The following is an 18306-nucleotide window of genomic DNA, read 5'->3' as shown; positions in this document are numbered from 1 at the left end:
GAAAAAAATTGTTGATTGAGGTGTGGGCAAGGACTGTGAAGACTGGCAACAGACAAACAAAATGCAAAAATTCTAGAATTCTGTTCACAGATGGTTTCTCTGGCATCTTTACAATTTTTGTACCACTGAAGCAAATCCTGAAATTTCATATTGTGAATGTGGTTTAAGCAAAAAAGACTACAACAATCATCATATTCATACTCAAAGAAAAGAATAGTTATAGGTTAGTGAATACATGTTTCTAGCTTTAATTTCAAATAAATATTTAAGGCATGTATCACTTTTTTTTTCCATTTGGTTTTTTTTAATATTTTATTTTATTTTTTAACTTTACAATATTGTATTGATTTTGCCATATATCAACATGAATCCACCACAGGTATACGCGTGTTCCCCATCCTGAACCCTCCCAGTACCATCCCTCTGGGTCGTCCCAGTGCACCAGCCCCAAGTATCCAGTATCGTGCATCGAACCTGGACTGGCGACTCGTTTCATATATGATATTATACATGTTTCAATGCCATTCTCCCAAATGATCCCACCCTCTCCCTCTCCCACAGAGTCCAAAAGACTGTTCTATACATCAGTGTCTCTTTTGCTGTCTCATATACAGAGTTATTGTTACCATCTTTCTAAATTCCATATATATGCATTAGTATACTGTATTGGTGTTTTTCTTTCTGGCTTACTTCACTCTGTATAATAGGCTCCAGTTTCATCCACCTCATTAGAACTGATTCAAATGTATTCTTTTTAATGGCTGAGTAATACTCCATTGTGTATATGTACCACAGCTTTCTTATCCATTCATCTGCTGATGGACATCTAGGTTGCTTCCATGTCCTGGCTATTATAAACAGTGCTGTGATGAACACTGGGGTACATGTGTCTCTTTCCCTTCTGGTTTCCTCAGTGTGTATGCCCAGCAGTGGGATTGCTGGATCATAAGGCAGTTCTATTTCCAGTTTTTTAAGGAATCTCCACACTGTTCTCCATAGTGGCTGTACTAGTTTGCATTCCCACCAACAGCGTAAGAGGGTTCCCTTTTCTCCACACCATCTCTAGCATTTATTGCTTGTAGACTTTTGGATCGCAGCCATTCTGACTGGCGTGAAATGGTACCTCATAGTGGTTTTGATTTGCATTTCTCTGGTAATGAGTGATGTTGAGCATCTTTTCGTGTGTTTGTTAGCCATCTGTATGTCTTCTTTGGAGAAATGTCTATTTAGTTCTTTGGCCCATTTTTTGATTGGGTCATTTATTTTTCTGGAATTGAGCTGTAGGAGTTGCTTGTATATTTTCGAGACTAGTTGTTTGTCAGTTGCTTCATTTGCTATTATTTTCTCCCATTCTGAAGGCTGTCTTTTCACCTTGCTTATAGTTTCCTTTGTTGTGCAGAAGCTTTTAAGTTTAATTAGGTCCCATTTGTTTATTTTTGCTTTTATTTCCAATATTCTGGGAGGTGGGTCATAGAGGATCCTGCTGTGATGTATGTCGGAGAGTGTTTTGCCTATGTTCTCCTCTAGGAGTTTTATAGTTTCTGGTCTTAGGTTTAGATCTTTAATCCATTTTGAGTTTATTTTTGTGTATGGTGTTAGAAAGTGTTCTAGTTTCATTCTTTTACAAGTGGTTGACCGGTTTTCCCAGCACCACTTGTTAAAGAGATTGTCTTTAATCCATCGTATATTCTCACCTCCTTTGTCAAAAATAAGGTGCCCCTAGGTGTGTGAATTTATCTCTGGGCTTTCTATTTTTTTCCATTTATCTATATTTCTGTCTTTGTGCCAGTACCCTACTGTCTTGATGACTGTGGCTTTGTAGTAGAGCCTGAAGTCAGGCAAGTTGAGTCCTCCAGTTCCATTCTTCTTTCTCAAGATTGCTTTGGCTATTCGAGGTTTTTTGTATTTCCATACAAATTGTGAGATTATTTGTTTTAGCTCTGTGAAGAATACCGTTGGTAGCTTGATAGGGATTGCATTGAATCTATAAATTACTTTGGGCAGTATACTCATTTTCACTATATTGATTCTTCCAATCCATGAACATGGTATATTTCTCCATCTATTAGTGTCCTCTTTGATTTCTTTCACCAGTATTTTATAGTTTTCTATATCTAGGTCTTTAGTTTCTTTAGGTAGATATATTCCTAAGTATTTTATTCTTTTCGTTGCAGTGGTGAATGGAATTGTTTCCTTAATTTCTCTTTCTATTTTCTCATTATTAGTATATAGGAATGCAAGGGATTTCTGTGTGTTGATTTTATATCCTGCAACTTTTCTATATTCATTGATTAGTTCTAGTAATTTTCTGGTGGATTCTTTAGGGTTTTCTGTGTAGAAGATCATGTCATCTGCAAAAGTGACAGTTTTACTTCTTCTTTTCCAATTTGGATTCCTTTTATTTATTTTTCTGCTCTGATTGCTGTGGCCAAAACTTCCAAAACTATGTTGAACAGCAATGATGAAAGTGGGCACCCTTGTCTTGTTCCTGACTTTAGAGGAAATGCTTTCAATTTTTCACCATTGAGGATTATGTTTGCTGTGGGTTTGTCATATATAGCTTTTATTATGTTGAGGTATGTTCCTTCTATTCCTGCTTTCTGGAGACTTTTTATCATAAATGGATGTTGAATTTTGTCAAAGGCTTTCTCTTCATCTATTGAGATAGTCATATGGTTTTTATTTTTCAATTTGTTAATGTGGTGTATTACATTGATTGATTTGTGGATATTGAAGAATCCTTGCATCCCTGGGATAAAGCCCACTTGGTCATGGTGTATGATCTTTTTAATGTGTTGTTGGATTCTGATTGCTAGAATTTTGTTAAGGATTTTTGCATCTATGTTCATCAGTGATATTGGCCTGTAGTTTTCTTTTTTTGTGGGATCTTTGTCAGGTTTTGGTATTAGGGTGATGGTGGCCTCATAGAATGAGTTTGGAAGTTTACCTTCCTCTGCAATTTTCTGGAAGAGTTTGAGTAGGATAGGTGTTAGCTCTTCTCTAAATTTTTGGTAGAATTCAGCTGTGAAGCCATCTGGACCTGGGCTTTTGTTTGCTGGAAGATTTCTGATTACAGTTTCATGTATCACTTTTAAATTGATCTTCTGCTCTAACCTTTCCCCAGTAATGTACTAGACCCCAATCTTTTTTAAAGACAACAGTCTTCTATTGTGGTTAGCCAATAGTCTTGGCATTATTTATCCACTGGACTCTCTCTTTTTTACAGATTAGAAAGTCTACTTTGTTTTATTGTTATTATTTTCTTGGCCTCCCCATGTGGCTTGCTGGATTTTGGTTTTCTTTCCTACCCAGGGATCAAATTCATGCCTCCTGCAATGGAAGCTTGTAGTCCTAACTAGTGGACCACCAGGGAATTTCCTAGAAAGTCTACCCTAATCATCTATTAGATCTTTATGTCTAATCTGCATCATTTTTCTAGACTATCCAATTCCACTGTTCTATTTGTTTGTTCTTAAGTTAGTGTTTTAATACCTGACACTTTTTTTGTTCAATATTTCTTGGCTATTCCACCTCATTAATTTTTCTGGACACATACTAATTCTGAAGTTTATAATAAATGTATTCTCATTGAGAATATTTTCATTGGTTTTTAAAGGTTTTAGTGAAGAAGGTATGTTAAATTGTAATTTGAAATGAGGCCGGATTAAGAAACTCAGGGCAGTCCAGTTGTTAAGGACTCTGCATTTTCACTGCTGAGGGTCTGCTTTCAATCCCTAGTCAAGGAGCTAGGTAAGATTCCACAAGCCATGTGGCATGGGCAAACAAAACGAAACATACAAACAAACATGACAGCAGGACTTCCCTTGTAGTCCAGTGGTTAAGAATCTGCCTGCCAATGCAGGGAATATGGATTCTACCCCTGGTCCGGGAAGATTTCACATGCCACTGGGCAACTAAGCCTGTGGACTTTAACTACTGAGCCCAGACACCTTAGAGCTCTGCAATAGGAGAAGCCACCATAACGAGAAGTCTGACCACCACAACTAGAGTAGCTCCTGCTTGGTGCAACTGGAGAAAGCCTGTGTGCAGCAGCGAAGACCTAGTGCAACCAAAACCAAAACCAAAACCTGACAACAAGGAAACCAAAAAAACCACTGAGATACACTCTAGGATCAGAAAGACATACCAGACACAGTTGTGGTACACTGAGTTTTTTGTACTCTCTGACAAGATTGCATGAGCCAGTAAGAAACCACTGTAGATTATAGCATTTGCTAAGAAATTGGCTGAGAGGAAATGGTTCATGGAAATCGGGAAGCAGCAGTATTTGGAGAGGTTCAGGAAAGGAGCCAACTTTCTCCACCCTCTCAGATCCAGCTCCTATTTATGAGAGGAGCTTGTTAATTTGCTTGTAAAACACCTGCTTCACCAGTTTGTTCCTCAGGGCGTAGATGAAGGGATTGAGCACTGGGGTCACCACGGTGTTGAGCAAGGCCACCACCTTGTTCCTGTCCTCCCCCTGGCTGCTCTTGCCTGACCGGACATACATGAAGATGCAGCTGCCATAGACGAGAGAGACAACAGTGATGTGGGAGGAACAGGTTGAGAAGGCTTTCCACCTCTCCTTGGCTGCGGGGAGGCGCAGGATGGTGTGGAGGACGTGGCCATAGCAGGCAGCCGTCACGGACAGAGTGCCCAGGAGGCTGACGTTGGCCAGGATGAAACCTAGAAGCTCGATCAGACTTGTGTATGCACATATGAGTTCCAGGAGTGGAAAGTTGTCACAGAAGAAATGATCAATGATATTGGGACCACAGAATGGCTGCTGAAATGTGAGGAAAGTTGGAATGATGATGATAAAGAATCCTGTGACCCATGAAGAAAGAACTAACTGGACACAGACCCTTTTGCTCATGATGGTGACATAACGCAAGGGGTTACATATGGCCACATACCTGTCAAAGGACATCACTGCCAGTAGGAAGAACTCTGTGGTGCCCAGGAAGAAATAGAGAAAACTTTGTAGGAAACAGCCTTCCAGGGAGATGGTCCTGTTTCCAGTCAGGATGTTGGTCAGCATCTTGGGGAAGATGACCGAGGTGAACCAGATCTCTAGGATGGCAAAGTTGCGGAGGAAGTAGTACATGGGGGTATGGAGGCGCCTGTCCATGAGGGTGAGGACCACGATGAGGAGGTTCCCCAGTAGAGTGAGCAGGTAGGTCAGGAGGAGCCCCAGGAAGAGGAGCATCTGCAGCTCACAGGCCTCTGAGAGCCCCAGCAGGATGAACTCGGTGACAGTGGTGTGGTTCCCCGTGGCTCCTCTGGCCTCTGCTGGGAATGCCCAATCAGTGGTGTGCTGCATCAAGAGTCGTGATGTTCTGGGGATCTGAGGACACTTGGAACTGAAAGGAAAGAGGGATTTTGAGCTGAAAGAATCCTTTATTTCTTCAACCTGCAGGTCCCTTTGCCTCCCTCGTCAGGCCAGTTGTCCAGGTCCCTTACTGAGTTAGCATCAAGTTACATACTTTGATTCAATTGTCTGGTATTCTTTGGGGAAAGTTTTGCCTTTACCAATTCTTTTTCCATTTTTCTTTTGTCTGTTAGGAAGTGTTTGTCCCTTTAAATCTTGATCAGATGATGGGTTCCGCCCCCCATATTTGTCCAAATGTTTTAAGTGGTCTCTCAAATAAAGTAAAATATTTTCTCTGCAAATCCTGTATCCATTGGTCACAGGCCTTTATCAAAAACACTAATGGAAAATTTCCTCTAGAACTTGTTACAGAGGCATTTGAGTTAGACTTCGTGTTTGTACCTGAGCTCCATCATTTACTAACTTGTGTGGGGCCAGTTCTCTAACTTCACCAAACTCTGCTTCTTCAGTGGGAATAAAACATGTATTTGAAAATTAGGCATCACGGTTACTTCTTTGGGATAAATTCCTAAGTAATTGTAATGAAGAATAATAATGATAAATGCTCATATTTAGAATCATACATTGGTTCAATTTGAATTTTAGAGAATATGTCTTTATTTTGAATAATTTTTTTCTAGTTCTTACATTATGTAGCAGTGTCTTAACCAACTTCCCTGGTGGCTCAGACAGTAAAGCATCTGCCTACAATGCAGGAGACCTGGGTTTGATCCCTGGGTTGGGAAGATCCCCTGGAGAAGGAAATGGCAACTCACTCCAGCATTCTTGCCTAGAAAATCCTGCGGACGGAGGAGCCTAGTAGGCTACAGTCCATGGGGTCACAAAGAGTCGGACATGACTGAGTGGCTTCACTCACTTAGAGATCTGGATAAAGAAGTAGGCATTCTTGCCATCGGTTGTCCTTTATAGAAATAACAGGTAAAGGCAAGCTTCTGTGAAGAAGAGCTGACTCTCTCTGAGACAGGAGCAGAAACTAATGTGATAAGCCTGCCTCAGAGAAATTATAACACAGTTCAGTATAGCTGTGTAAAATATGTATTTATATGGAGAAGAATTGGATGAGAACACAGGAAAATGAGCATAATTGCCATAATAGGATGGGAGGATGGCAGGTGATTTTTCTTCTGTCTCTTTATTATTTTTATTATCACTTATAAAGTAACTTAAATTCAAAATCAGAAAAGAAGCCAGCACAATGAGTCCATATGGACTAAGAGTTGGGTAAAAATTTTGAGAGAGACAAAGGGGAAATAAATGGCTGTCCGTGAACAGAGTGAAGGAAAGCCATGATGATTCTGTGAGCCATCAGCTGTTCTTGATCAGGATACTGAGAACGATGCAAAAAGTCAGAGAAGTGAGCTCTGCCACAGCCCGCCAGTGGACACCTGAAAACAGATGGCAGGCTTTCAGCCAGAGCATCCAGGGGAATCAGGGTCCCCTTCCCCACACCAAAAATTGCACCAATGTAGATTACCTCAGTAGATACTAGGTGAGATGCTCAGTTGTCTTCCGGGCAGTTCTCATGATGGGGAGACTCCTGGTTTTCACAGGAAACTCCCAACTCTGCAGTGTTGCCTGAGGAGTACACTTCTTGGGGGCTCACCAGAGATACGAAGTGAAGGACGCTCCAGAGCTGTAACATGATCTGCAGGTCATGGAACAAGCAGGTCCTATTCTCTTGTACACAGTACACGCAGGTGTCTGCAAATATCCATATTTTCCAACAACCAATCTCTCTTAAGAAATATTCTGTGACTCTCACCATCCACATATTCCAGTTGTCCTCAGAAAGTAACAATCTCTGGATATTCCCCAGAACTTCACCAGTTTCTCAGGAAGCTTCTATTTTTCTGATCCATCACCATGTCATGGACCACTTTCCAGGGGAAATGGATATGAAAACCTATCTAATTATTCTTCCATCCCTCATATAGTAAAGCAGAGACAGACATAATTAGATGCTGATTAGTTTAACTCATCTTCAGTTGGGCTTAAGAAGTTTCTGGCCCTTCCAGGAGTATGGTGTCCATAGAGAGTTCTGGGGTAAAATAATCGTGGCAGACTCTTTGTCTTGGACTGCCTGGGATTCTGTTTGGTCTCCTTGGAAGCTCAGAGATACAGAAGGTGCAGAGCTCAAACTTAACCAACCTAGAGATTCATGTTATTCTCTTACTGGTTGGAGCTCTGCTTCCCTGGAGATTCATTATCGTCAGAGGTAATAGGACCTAAGAAGGTCCCTTACCTCTTACTTTGTTCAATTTTGGGATTTAAAGTTTACTTTGTTTTGACTGAGAAGCTGCGAAACCTCTAATGAATTTTAACTGTAACAAAGAAACACAGTTAATAAAAAGTTCATTTAAAAACACAGTTAATTCAAAAAGTTTTGTGATGTGCTTTTGTGTGATAAGTATGGCTCTAGATGCCACAGACAGGCAGTATCTTGTGGGGAAGACAGAGATGAAATAATCAGATAAATATTAATTACTATTGTGATTAGTGTGTGAAAAAGAGCTCAGAGGATATCCTGAATCAGATTGAAGGGTGATGAAAGGTATTCCTGATTGAGTTACATAAAGTTGTTGCTGTTCAGTCGCCAGTCATGTCTGACTCTTTGTGATCCATGGACTGCAGCACCCAGGCTTGCATGTCCTTCACCAACCCCTCCGCCCCAGTTTGCTCAAACTCAAGTCCACTGAGTCGATGATGCCATCCAACCATTTCATCCTTTGTCGTCCCCTTCTCCTCTTGCCTTCAATCTTTCCTAGCACCAAGGTCTTTTCCAATAAGTCAACTCTTTGCATCAGGTGGCCAGAGTATTGGAGCTTCAGCTTCAGCATCAGTCCTTCCAATGATAATTCAGGGTTGATTTCCTTGCTGTCCAAGGGACTCTCAAGAGTTTTCTCCAGCACTACAGTTTGAAAGCATCAGTTCTTTGGTGCTCAGCCTTCCTTATGATCCAACTCTCACATCTGTACATGACTACTGCAAAAACCATAGCTTCGACTCTATGGATCTTTGTGGGCAAAGTGATGTCTCTGCTTTTTAATACGTTGTCTAGATTTGTCATAGCTTTTCTTCTAAGCAGCAAGCGTCTTTTAATTTCATGGCTGCAGTCACCATCTGCAGTGATTTTTAGTCCAAGTAAATAGTCTGTCACCGTTTTCTTTGTTCCCCATGAAGTGATGAGACTGGATGCCATGATCTTGTTTTTTGAATGTTGCATTTTAAGCCAGCCTTTTCACTCTCCTCTTTCACTTTCATCAGGAGGCTCTGAAATTCCTCTTCGCTTTCTGCCATAAGAGTGGTGTCACCTGCATATCTGTGGTTGTTGATATTTCTCCTGGCAATCTTGATTCCAGCTTGTGCTTCATCAGCCTGGCATTTCTCATGATATACTGTGCATAAAAGTTAAATAAGCAGGGTGACAATATACACTCTTCATGTACTTCTTTCCCAATTTTTAACCAATCCGTTGTTCCATGTCCAGTTCTAACTATTGCTTCTTGACTTACATACAGGTTTCTCAGGAGGCATGTAAGGTGTTGTGGTATTTCCATCTCTATCAATTTGAGACCTTAAGAATAAATTGGAGTGTGTGTGGAGGTGTAGGACCTTTAATTAATTAATTAATCATTCATTTAATAAATGTTTCTTGAGTACCTACTTACCTACTGTGTACTAGACTCTATACTGTGTACTGAAGATGACTATGAGTGGTGAACAAAACAGAGATGGTGTCGAGTCCCTGTTGAGCATCTTCTCTATTATGTGAATCTTTGTAAAAGGATATTGAAATTGTGTTTGTCTTGGTCCTTGGGCCATTCAAGCTATAACTACTTTGTAATCCCACTTTCTTTGGTCACCGAACTATTCTGTGGATTGGAGAAAACTGGCTGATGTGACATGAGTGTCAGAAATGGTATGAGTAGGAGCCAATGATATGTTTGAAAAGGCAAATGAATGACAGGCTTTCCGTTCTCTAAGTGCATTAGTGGGTTAATCTGACTAGGGTTATCTTTCCTGAGAGTCTGGCTATCCTTAATGTGGTCAGATGGCTACCAACTCACTTTCTAAACACCTGGTCACCTCATATAAACTGCATGTGTAGTCACCTTATTCCTGGTAAAGAGTCATGACTAATCAATAACTTATAAGAAGTAGGCTCATGTGACTGGATAGCTGAGGTTAAGAAGTGTGCATGGCACACACTGGTGGCATCTGCTGAGATGTGCTTGTAAAAATTGTATACCTCGTCTGGTTGACCAGAACTTTCATAATTTTCAGTTAGACATGATATAGCCTATGTCCTTGGTGTCAACAGATCGATTTGACATAGTGCCTGTGATAGCTTCTAAGGTGGCCCCGATGACCCATCTCCTGATATTCCTGTCCATGTGTTATCCCCTCCCCTTGTGTGTGGCTGTACCTAGTGATAGTCTTCTAACGAATGGAATACAGTGAAAGGGATGAGATGTCATTTTTGAGAATGTTACAAAGAGACTGTGGTTCCATCTTGCATGTCCTTTCTTGCTCTCTTACTTGCTCTGAAGGAAGCCATATTATTAGCTGTCCAGTAGAGAAGCCCACATGGCAAGGGACTCATGTCTCCAGCCAATAGACAGCAAGGATTTAATGACAATGAACAGCCATCGTAGTGAACATGGGAGCAGATCCTCCCTTAGACAAGCATTCGTCCTGTACCTTGGTTACAGCCTTATGAGATCTCTGGAGCCAGAGGCTAATACAGTTCTCATTGAGAGTCTGGTCTTTATTCCGTAGGTGTCCTGATGGAGCACTCAATGCATTGTTGTTGTTCATTCACCAGTCATGTCTGACTCTGTGATCCATGGACTACAGCACCCAGGGTTCCCTGTCCCTCACTATCTCCCAGAGTTTGCTCAAACTCATGTCCATTGAGTTGATGCCATCTAACCATCTCATTGTCTGCCGTTCACTTCTCATGTCCTCAATCTTTTCTAACATCCAGGTCTTTTCCAATGACTCAGCTCTTTGCATCAGGTGACCCAAGTATTGAAATTCCAGCTTCAGAATGAGTCCTTCCAGGACTGGTATTCAGGATTGATTTCCTTTCGGATTGACTGGTTTGATCTTTCTGTCCAAGAGACTCTCAAGAGTTTTCTCCAGCACTACAATTTGAAAGCATCAGTTCTTCAGCTCTCAGCCTTCTTTATGATCCAAGTCTCACATCTGTATATGACTACTACAAAAACCATAGCTTTGACTGGATGGATCTTTGTGGGCAAATTGATGTCTTTGCTTTTTAGTATGTTTAGATTTGTCATAGCTTTTCTTCCAAGGAGTAAGTTTCTTTTAATTTCATGGCTGCAGTCACCATCTGCAGTCACTGTTTCCATTTCCCCCATGCCCATACATTTGCCAGTAAGTAATGGGACCAAATGCCATGATCTTGTATTTTGAATGTTGAGTTTTTTTTTTTTAATGTTTAATATTTATTTATTTATTTTTGGGTCTCTGTTACTGTTTGGGCTTTTTAGTAGTTGCAGCAAGCAGGGGCTGTGGTGCATAGGCTTCTTACTGAAGTGGCTTCTCTTGTTGGGGAATATGCATGAGAATGTTACAAAGAGACTGTGGTTCTATCTTGCAAGAGACTCTTGGTCTCTCGGGCTTCAGTAACTGTGGGACACGGGCCCAGTGGCTCTGCAGCATGTGGGATCTTCCTGCACCAGGGACTGAACCCATGTCTGCTGCATTGACAGGCAGCTTCTTTATCACTGAGCCACTAGGGAAGCCCGAATGTTGAGTTTTTTTTTTTCCCAAATGTTGAGTTTTAAGCCAGCTTTTTTACTGTCCTCTTTCATCTTCATCAAGAGGTTCTTTAAATCCTCTTCACTTTCTGCCATAAGGGTGGTGTCATCTGCATATCTGAAGGTGTTGGTATTTCTCCTGGCAATCTTTATTCCAATTTGCTTCATCCAGCCTCACATGTCACATGATGTACAGTGCATAGATGATACTTTGTGTACGAGGTGTGAAAGTTGCTCTTTGTGTCTGACTATTTGCAACCTCATGGACTTTACAGTCCATGGAATTCTCCAGGCCAGAATACTGGAGTGAGAAGCCATTCCCTTCTCCAGGGGATCTTCCCAACCCAGGGACTGAACCCAGGTCTCCTGTGTTGCAGGAGGATTCTTGACCATCTGAGCGACCAGGAAAGCCTGAAAAAGTCTTGTCGAATCAGATTAGAATGCATGTCAAGTATGGCAGTACCAGTCTCTCCAAGGAATACAACTTACTTTACTTCCCTGGTTGTTCCATGTCAAATATGTCAAGGCTGTATATTGTCACCATGCTTATTAAGTTTATATACAGAGTACATCATATGAAATGCTGGGCTGGAAGAAGCACAAGCTGGAATCAAGATTGCTGGGAGAAGTATCAGTATCCTCAGATATGCAGATGACATTACCCTTATGGCAGAAAATGAAGAGGAACTTAAGAGCCTCTTGATGAAAGTGAAATAGGAGAGTGAAAAGGCTGGCTTAAAACTCAACATCTGAAACACAAAGATTATGGCATCCAGTCCCATCACTTCATGGCAAATAGGTAGGGAAACAATGGATACAGTGACAGAGTTTATGTTCTTGGGCTCCAAAATCACTGCAGATGGTGACTGCAGCCATGAAATTGAAAGACACTTGCTCTTGAAAGAAAACTTTTGACAAACCTAGGCAACGTATTAAAAAGCAGAGACATTATTTGGCAACAAAGGTCCATAGAGTCAAAGCTTTGGTTTTTGCAGTAGTCATGTATGGATGTGAGAGTCGGACCATAAAGAAAGCTGAGCACTGAAGAATTGATGCTTTTGAGCTGTGGTGTTGGAGAAGACTCTTCAGAGTCCCTTGCACTGCAAAGTGATCAAACCAGGCAATCCTAAAGGAAATCAATCCTGAATATTCATTAGAAAGACTAATGCTGAAGTTGAAGCTCCAATATTTTGGCCACTTGATACAAAGAACTAACTCATTGGACAATACCCTAATGCTGGGCGAGATTGAAGGCAGGAGGAGAATAGGATGACAGAGGATGAGATGGTTGGATGGTATCACCGACTTTATGAACATGAGTTTGAGCAAGCTCTGGGAGTTGGTGATGGACAGGGAAGCCTGGCATGCTGCAGTCCACGGAGGTTGCAAAGAGTCGGACATGACTGAACTAATTAACTGACTATTCCACGTCCAGTTCTAACTGTTACTTCTTGACTTGCATACAGGATTCTCAGAAGGTAGATAAGGTGATCTGGTATTCCCATCTCTTTAAGACTTTTCCATAGTTTGTGATCCACACAGTCAAAGGCTTTTACGTAGGCAATGAAGCAGAAATAGATGTTTTTCTAGAATTCTCTTGCTTTTTCTATGATCAAACAGGTGTTGGCAATTTGATCTCTGGTTCCTCTGCTTTTTCTAAATCCAGATAGTACATCTGGAATTTCTAGTTCACATATGGTTGAAGCCGAGCTTAAAGGATTTTGAGCATTACCTTGGTAGCATGTGAAATGAGTGCAATTCTGTGGTAGTTTGAACATTCTTTACCATTGCCCTTCTTTGGGACTGGATTAGATGTCTAAAATACTTTACTATCAAAAGGGTTATTATTTTAACTTGAATTATCTTGACCATTAGTACAAGGGCTTCCCTGGTGGCTCAGTTCAGTTCAGTTCAGTCACTCAGTTGTGTCCGACTGTTTGCAACCCCATGAACTGCAGCATGCCCGGCCTCCTTGTCCATCACCAACTCCTGGAGTTTACCCCAACTCGTGTCCATTGAGTCGGTGATGCCATCCAACCATCTCGTCCTCTGTCATCCCCTTCTCCTCCTGCCCTCAATCTTCCCCAGCATCAGGGTATTTTGAAATAAGTCAGCTCTTCGCATGAGGTGGCCAAAGTATTGGAGTTTCAGCTTCAACATCAGTCCTTCCAATGAACACCCAGGACTGATCTCCTTTAGGATGGACTGGTTGGATCTCCTTTCAGTCCAAGGTACTCTCAAGAGTCTTTTTCAACACCACAGTTCAAAAGCATCAATTGTTGTGCACTCAGCTTTCTTCACCGTCCAACTCTCACATCCATACATGACCACTGGAAAAACCATAACCTTGACTAGATGGTGGCTCAGGGGTAAGGGATCCTCTTGGCAGTATTGGAGATGTGAGATCAATCCCTTAGTCTGGAAGATTCCTGGGAGAAGGAAATGGCAACTGACTCCAGTATTCTTGACTGGGAAATCCCATGGAGAGGAGGAGCCTGGTGGGGTAGGGTACTTGGGGTTCCAAAACAGCTGGACAAGACTTAGGGACTAAACAGCAACAATGACCATTAATATAATTGAGCATCTTTTCACTTATATTGGTCCTTTGAGTTTACTTTACTGTCAGTGTCTATGTATATACTTATCTCAATTATCTGTTGGGTTATTTATCTTTGCATATTATAGAAAATAATTCTTTATTTGTAATTTACATTCTTCCATCTACCTCCTTCCTGAAAGTTCATTTAAATCTCTTCATGAAGTTATTTCTTCCTTGACCTTGTATGAAATTCAGAACAGTAATGCAAAGTTTCTGGGCATATGTATAATTTTATAATTTTTACTTTTTTAAATATAACTTTATTTATTTTAATTGGAGGCTAATTACTTTACAATATTGTATTGGTTTTGCCATACATCAACATGAATCTGCCACGGGTGTACACGTGTTCCCTATCCTGAACCCCCCTCCTACCTCCCTCCCCATCCCATCCCTCTGGGTCATCCCAGTGCGCCAGTCCTGAGCATCCTGTATCATGCATCGAACCTGGACTGGCAATTCGTTTCACATATGATATTATACACGTTTCAATGCCATTCTCCCAAATCATCCCACCATTGCCCTTTCCCACAGAGTCTAAAAGACTGTTCTATACATCTGTGTCTCTTGCTGTCTCCCATACAGGGTTATCGTTACCATCTTTCTAAATTCCATATATATGTGTTAGTATACTGTATTGGTGTTTTTCTTTCTGGTTACTTCACTCTGTATAATAGGCTCCAGTTTCATCCACCTCATTAGACCTGATTCAAATGCATTCTTTTTAATGGCTGAGTAATACTCCATTGTGTATATGTACCACAGCTTTCTTCTCCATTCATCTGCTGGTGGACATCGAGGTTGCTTCCATGTCCTGGCTATTATAAACAGTGCTGCGATGATGGGCATATGTATACTTTTAGAAGTCCTTCATTCACCATTTGTTCAAAGAATGGGATTATTAATTGTCCGGTCCTATGTAATTGTTAAAGTTTTGAACTTCATTTAAAGTAAATTGTTTTCTATTGATGCATAAGGCCTGTTTCTGGCCGGAAATCTTCAGAGAGAAAGGGTGTGTTGTTTTGGCTTCCTCTGTGTTAACTATGCAAGTCCACCTCCCCCTCACCTGAGTTTGCTAACCCTGTCCTCCTCCAGAGGTATGGGCATGGGATTGGTGTGGCAGGTAGGGATGGATTTCCTAGAGGAAGGGGAAGGTTATATGGACAAAGATGGTAGTGGTGGTGGTAAGAAATGGTGGATTTAGTACATATTTTGAATGTATAATCCCCAGAATTTGCTGATGGATTGACTGAGAAATAAGAGAAAGGGAGGAAGTCAAAGTAATGCAGTTTTGTTTTTGACCTGGAATCTGTACTTTTCTTATTGGGCAAAATACATAATAATATAAAATTTCTCATTTTAACCATTCTAAAGTGTACTGTTTGGTGGTGTCAAGTACATTCACATTGTTGTGAGATCATCACCATTATCCATGTCCAGAACTTTTTCATCACCCCAAGCTGAAATTTTATATTCATCAAATAATAACTCTCCATTCCTACCCACACTTCCTGGTAACCCCCATTCTACATTCTGTCTCTATGATTTTTTTTTGCTCACTCTATTCCTCATATTGTGGAATCTGACTGTATTTGTCCTCTTATGTCTTGCTTATTTCACTTAGCATATGTCTTCAAGTTTCCTACATGTTGTAGCATTTAATTTATCAGAATTCCATTTCTTTTTAAGGCAGAATAATATTCCAATGTATGTATGTACCACATTTTGTTTATCCATTCATTTGTCCATGGACATTTGAGTTGTTTCTACCTTTTTGGCTGTTATGAATAGTGCTGCTATGAACACAGATGTAAAAATATGTGTTCAAGTCCTTACTGTCAATTCTTTTGGGTTTATGTCTAGAAGTGAGATTGCTGGATGATACACTAAATCTATGTTTACATTATTTAGGAAGTGCCATAATGTTTTCCGAAGTGGCTGAATCATTTCATACTCTCATCAGCAATGCACCAGAATTCTAATCTATCCATATGCTTGCCAAAACTTGGTATAATCTGTTCAAGAAAATTTTTAAAAATAATATCCATCTTTATGGCTATAAAATAATATTTCATTGTGATTTTAATTTGCATTTCCCTAATGACTATGCCAAAGCCTTCGACTGTGTGGATCACAATAAACTGGAAAATTCTGAAAGAGATGGGAATACCAGACCACCTGACCTGCCTCTTGAGAAACCTATATACAGGTCAGGAAGCAACAGTTAGAACTGGACATGGAACAACAGACTGGTTCCAAATAGGAAAAGGAGTACATCAAGGCTGTATATTGTCACCCTGTTTATTTGACTTATATGCAGAGTACATCATGAGAAACACTGGGCTAGTAGAAGGACAAACTGGAATCAAGATAGCCGGGAGAAATATCAATAACCTCAGATATGCAGATAACACCACCCTTATGGCAGAAAGTGAAGAGGAACTCAAAAGCCTCTTGATGAAAGTGAAAGAGGAGAGTGAAAAAGTTGGCTTAAAGCTCAACATTCAGAAAATGAAGATCATGGCATCTGGTCCCATCACTTCATGGGAAGTAGATGGGGAAACAGTGGAAACAGTGTCAGACTTTATTTTTCTGGGCTCCAAAATCACTGCAGATGGTGACTGCAGCCATGAAATTAAAAGACTCTTACTCCTTGGAAGAAAAGTTATGACCAACCTAGATAGAATATTGAAAAGCAGAGACATTACTTTGCCAACAAAGGTCTGTCTAGTCAAGGCTATGTTTTTTCCAGTGGTCATGTATGGATGTGAGAGTTGGACTGTGAAGAAAGCTGAGCGCCGAAGAATTGATGCTTTTGAAGTGTGGTGTTGGAGAAGACTCTTGAGAGTCCCTTGGACTGCAAGGAGATCCAACCAGTCCATTCTGAAGGAGATCAGTCCTGGGTGTTCTTTGGAAGGAATGATGCTGAGGCTGAAACTCCAGTACCTTGGCCACCTCATGCCCAGAGTTGACTCATTGGAAAAGACTCTGATGGTGAGGGGGATTGGTGGCAGGAGGAAAAGGGAACAACAGAGGATGAGATGGCTGGATGGCATCACTGACTTGATGGATGTGAGTCTGAGTGAACTCCGGGAGTTGGTGATGGACAGGGAGGCATGGCGTGCTGCGATTCACGGGGTCATAAAGAGTCAGACACAACTGAGCAACTGAACTATACTGAATGATTGCTGATGCTGCACATCTTTTCATGTACTTATTAGCCACTTGTAGAAGAGCTGTTTTTGTTATTGAAAACATAGGTTTTAATTCATAGTAGCTATATAATCGTTTCTTGACATCTTTCTATGGTAATTGGGCCAGTTAAGTTTTCTATTTCTTTTTACATTTTTGAAAATTCTCATTCTCTAGGGATTCGTCCATTTTCTCTAGGTTTTACTATTTGTTACTGAAGAGTTACCCATGGTATTTTCTTATAAAGATCATTTTATACCCTAAAATATAGTTATTTGTGTCATTTCTATCTTCCTTATTAGATTTCAAATTCTTTGAAAGCATAAATTAAGTGTTATCCACTGAACATTTCCTTGGACATGGCATTCATGTAATAATTATTTTGGGATAAGTTAACATATGAATTGATCTCATTATTTAGTTAATATTTGATTATTTACCAATATGACTTAATTTTATTTTTCATGAAAATAATGAATATCTTAGTAACAAATTTTAATAGGTTTAATACTGTATTTAACTTTGTATAAGATAAATAGGATATTCTGAATATAAAATATATAGTTTTAGCAAACAGAAAATTTTTCTTAACAAGTGTGAGATTTAAAAGGAAGAGAGGGAAGGTAGGATGAGATACAAATGAAAGAAACTGATATTTAGTGAGATTTGTTATGTGCCAGTCACTATTTAAGATTCTTACATAGAGTATCTCATTTGACTTTTATCATAATGCTTTGAAACGGATCCTGATTTTACAGTTGAGAAAACAGGGGCTCAGGGAAGTAACCAGCCAGGTTACTTGGAATAGGAATGATGAATATCTATGAATTTTAATACTAAACAAAGAGTTTAGTATTAGCTTATATGCAGGATAATAAACAACTAACCTTATTTTTTGAATTCTTACGGATATATTACTGTGACAAGACGAGGACAGTGTTAACAGTGTTCTCCTCTCCCTTGAAGTTGTTGGAGAAACAGAAAACAAAATCAATCTGAAAGTACTTTCAAGTATTTATATGGTCTATCACAACAGATTGGTTTTTGAGGCTTATGGTGAATTACAGAGCCAGTACCTCTCATCAAAGAATTTGTATCTGCTGGAAAGCCAGGTATATAGATGGAATGAAGCGAAATATACAAATATGATAATTACTAAAATTGCCTTGAGGGGCCACAGAGCTTATGGTTGATGCTCAGTTTCACAGTGACTGGCACCCCAGAAACATGTCATCAAGCTTTTTGTGTATGAGAAAGCCTCCATCTGTTGCAGAGCCCTGACGTTCCCTTAGCTTGAGTGGGGATCTTATGTGTAGCCTCTTGGATCCACAGGTTTA

General features: G+C 40.2%; 1 protein-coding gene across 1 annotated transcript; it reads right to left on the bottom strand.

The window, feature by feature from the left end:
• Positions 1–4315: 4315 nt before the first annotated feature.
• On the bottom strand, positions 4316–11921 carry LOC147365102 (olfactory receptor 6E1-like). Its single transcript, XM_086322320.1, has one exon. The coding sequence runs from the start codon at positions 5321–5323 to the stop codon at positions 4346–4348; it is 978 nt and encodes a 325-aa protein (XP_086178446.1). The 5' UTR covers positions 5324–11921; the 3' UTR covers positions 4316–4345.
• Between the last annotated feature and the right edge of the window lie 6385 nt (positions 11922–18306).

The sequence above is a fragment of the Bos grunniens genome, chromosome 10, assembly GCF_055505025.1.
Source record: "Bos grunniens cultivar Pamir isolate PY7600 chromosome 10, Bosgru_T2T1.0, whole genome shotgun sequence".
Lineage (NCBI taxonomy): Eukaryota > Metazoa > Chordata > Mammalia > Artiodactyla > Bovidae > Bos > Bos grunniens.
The sequence above is the reverse complement of the archived record's forward strand: the minus strand, read 5'-3'. Positions and strand labels throughout refer to the sequence as shown.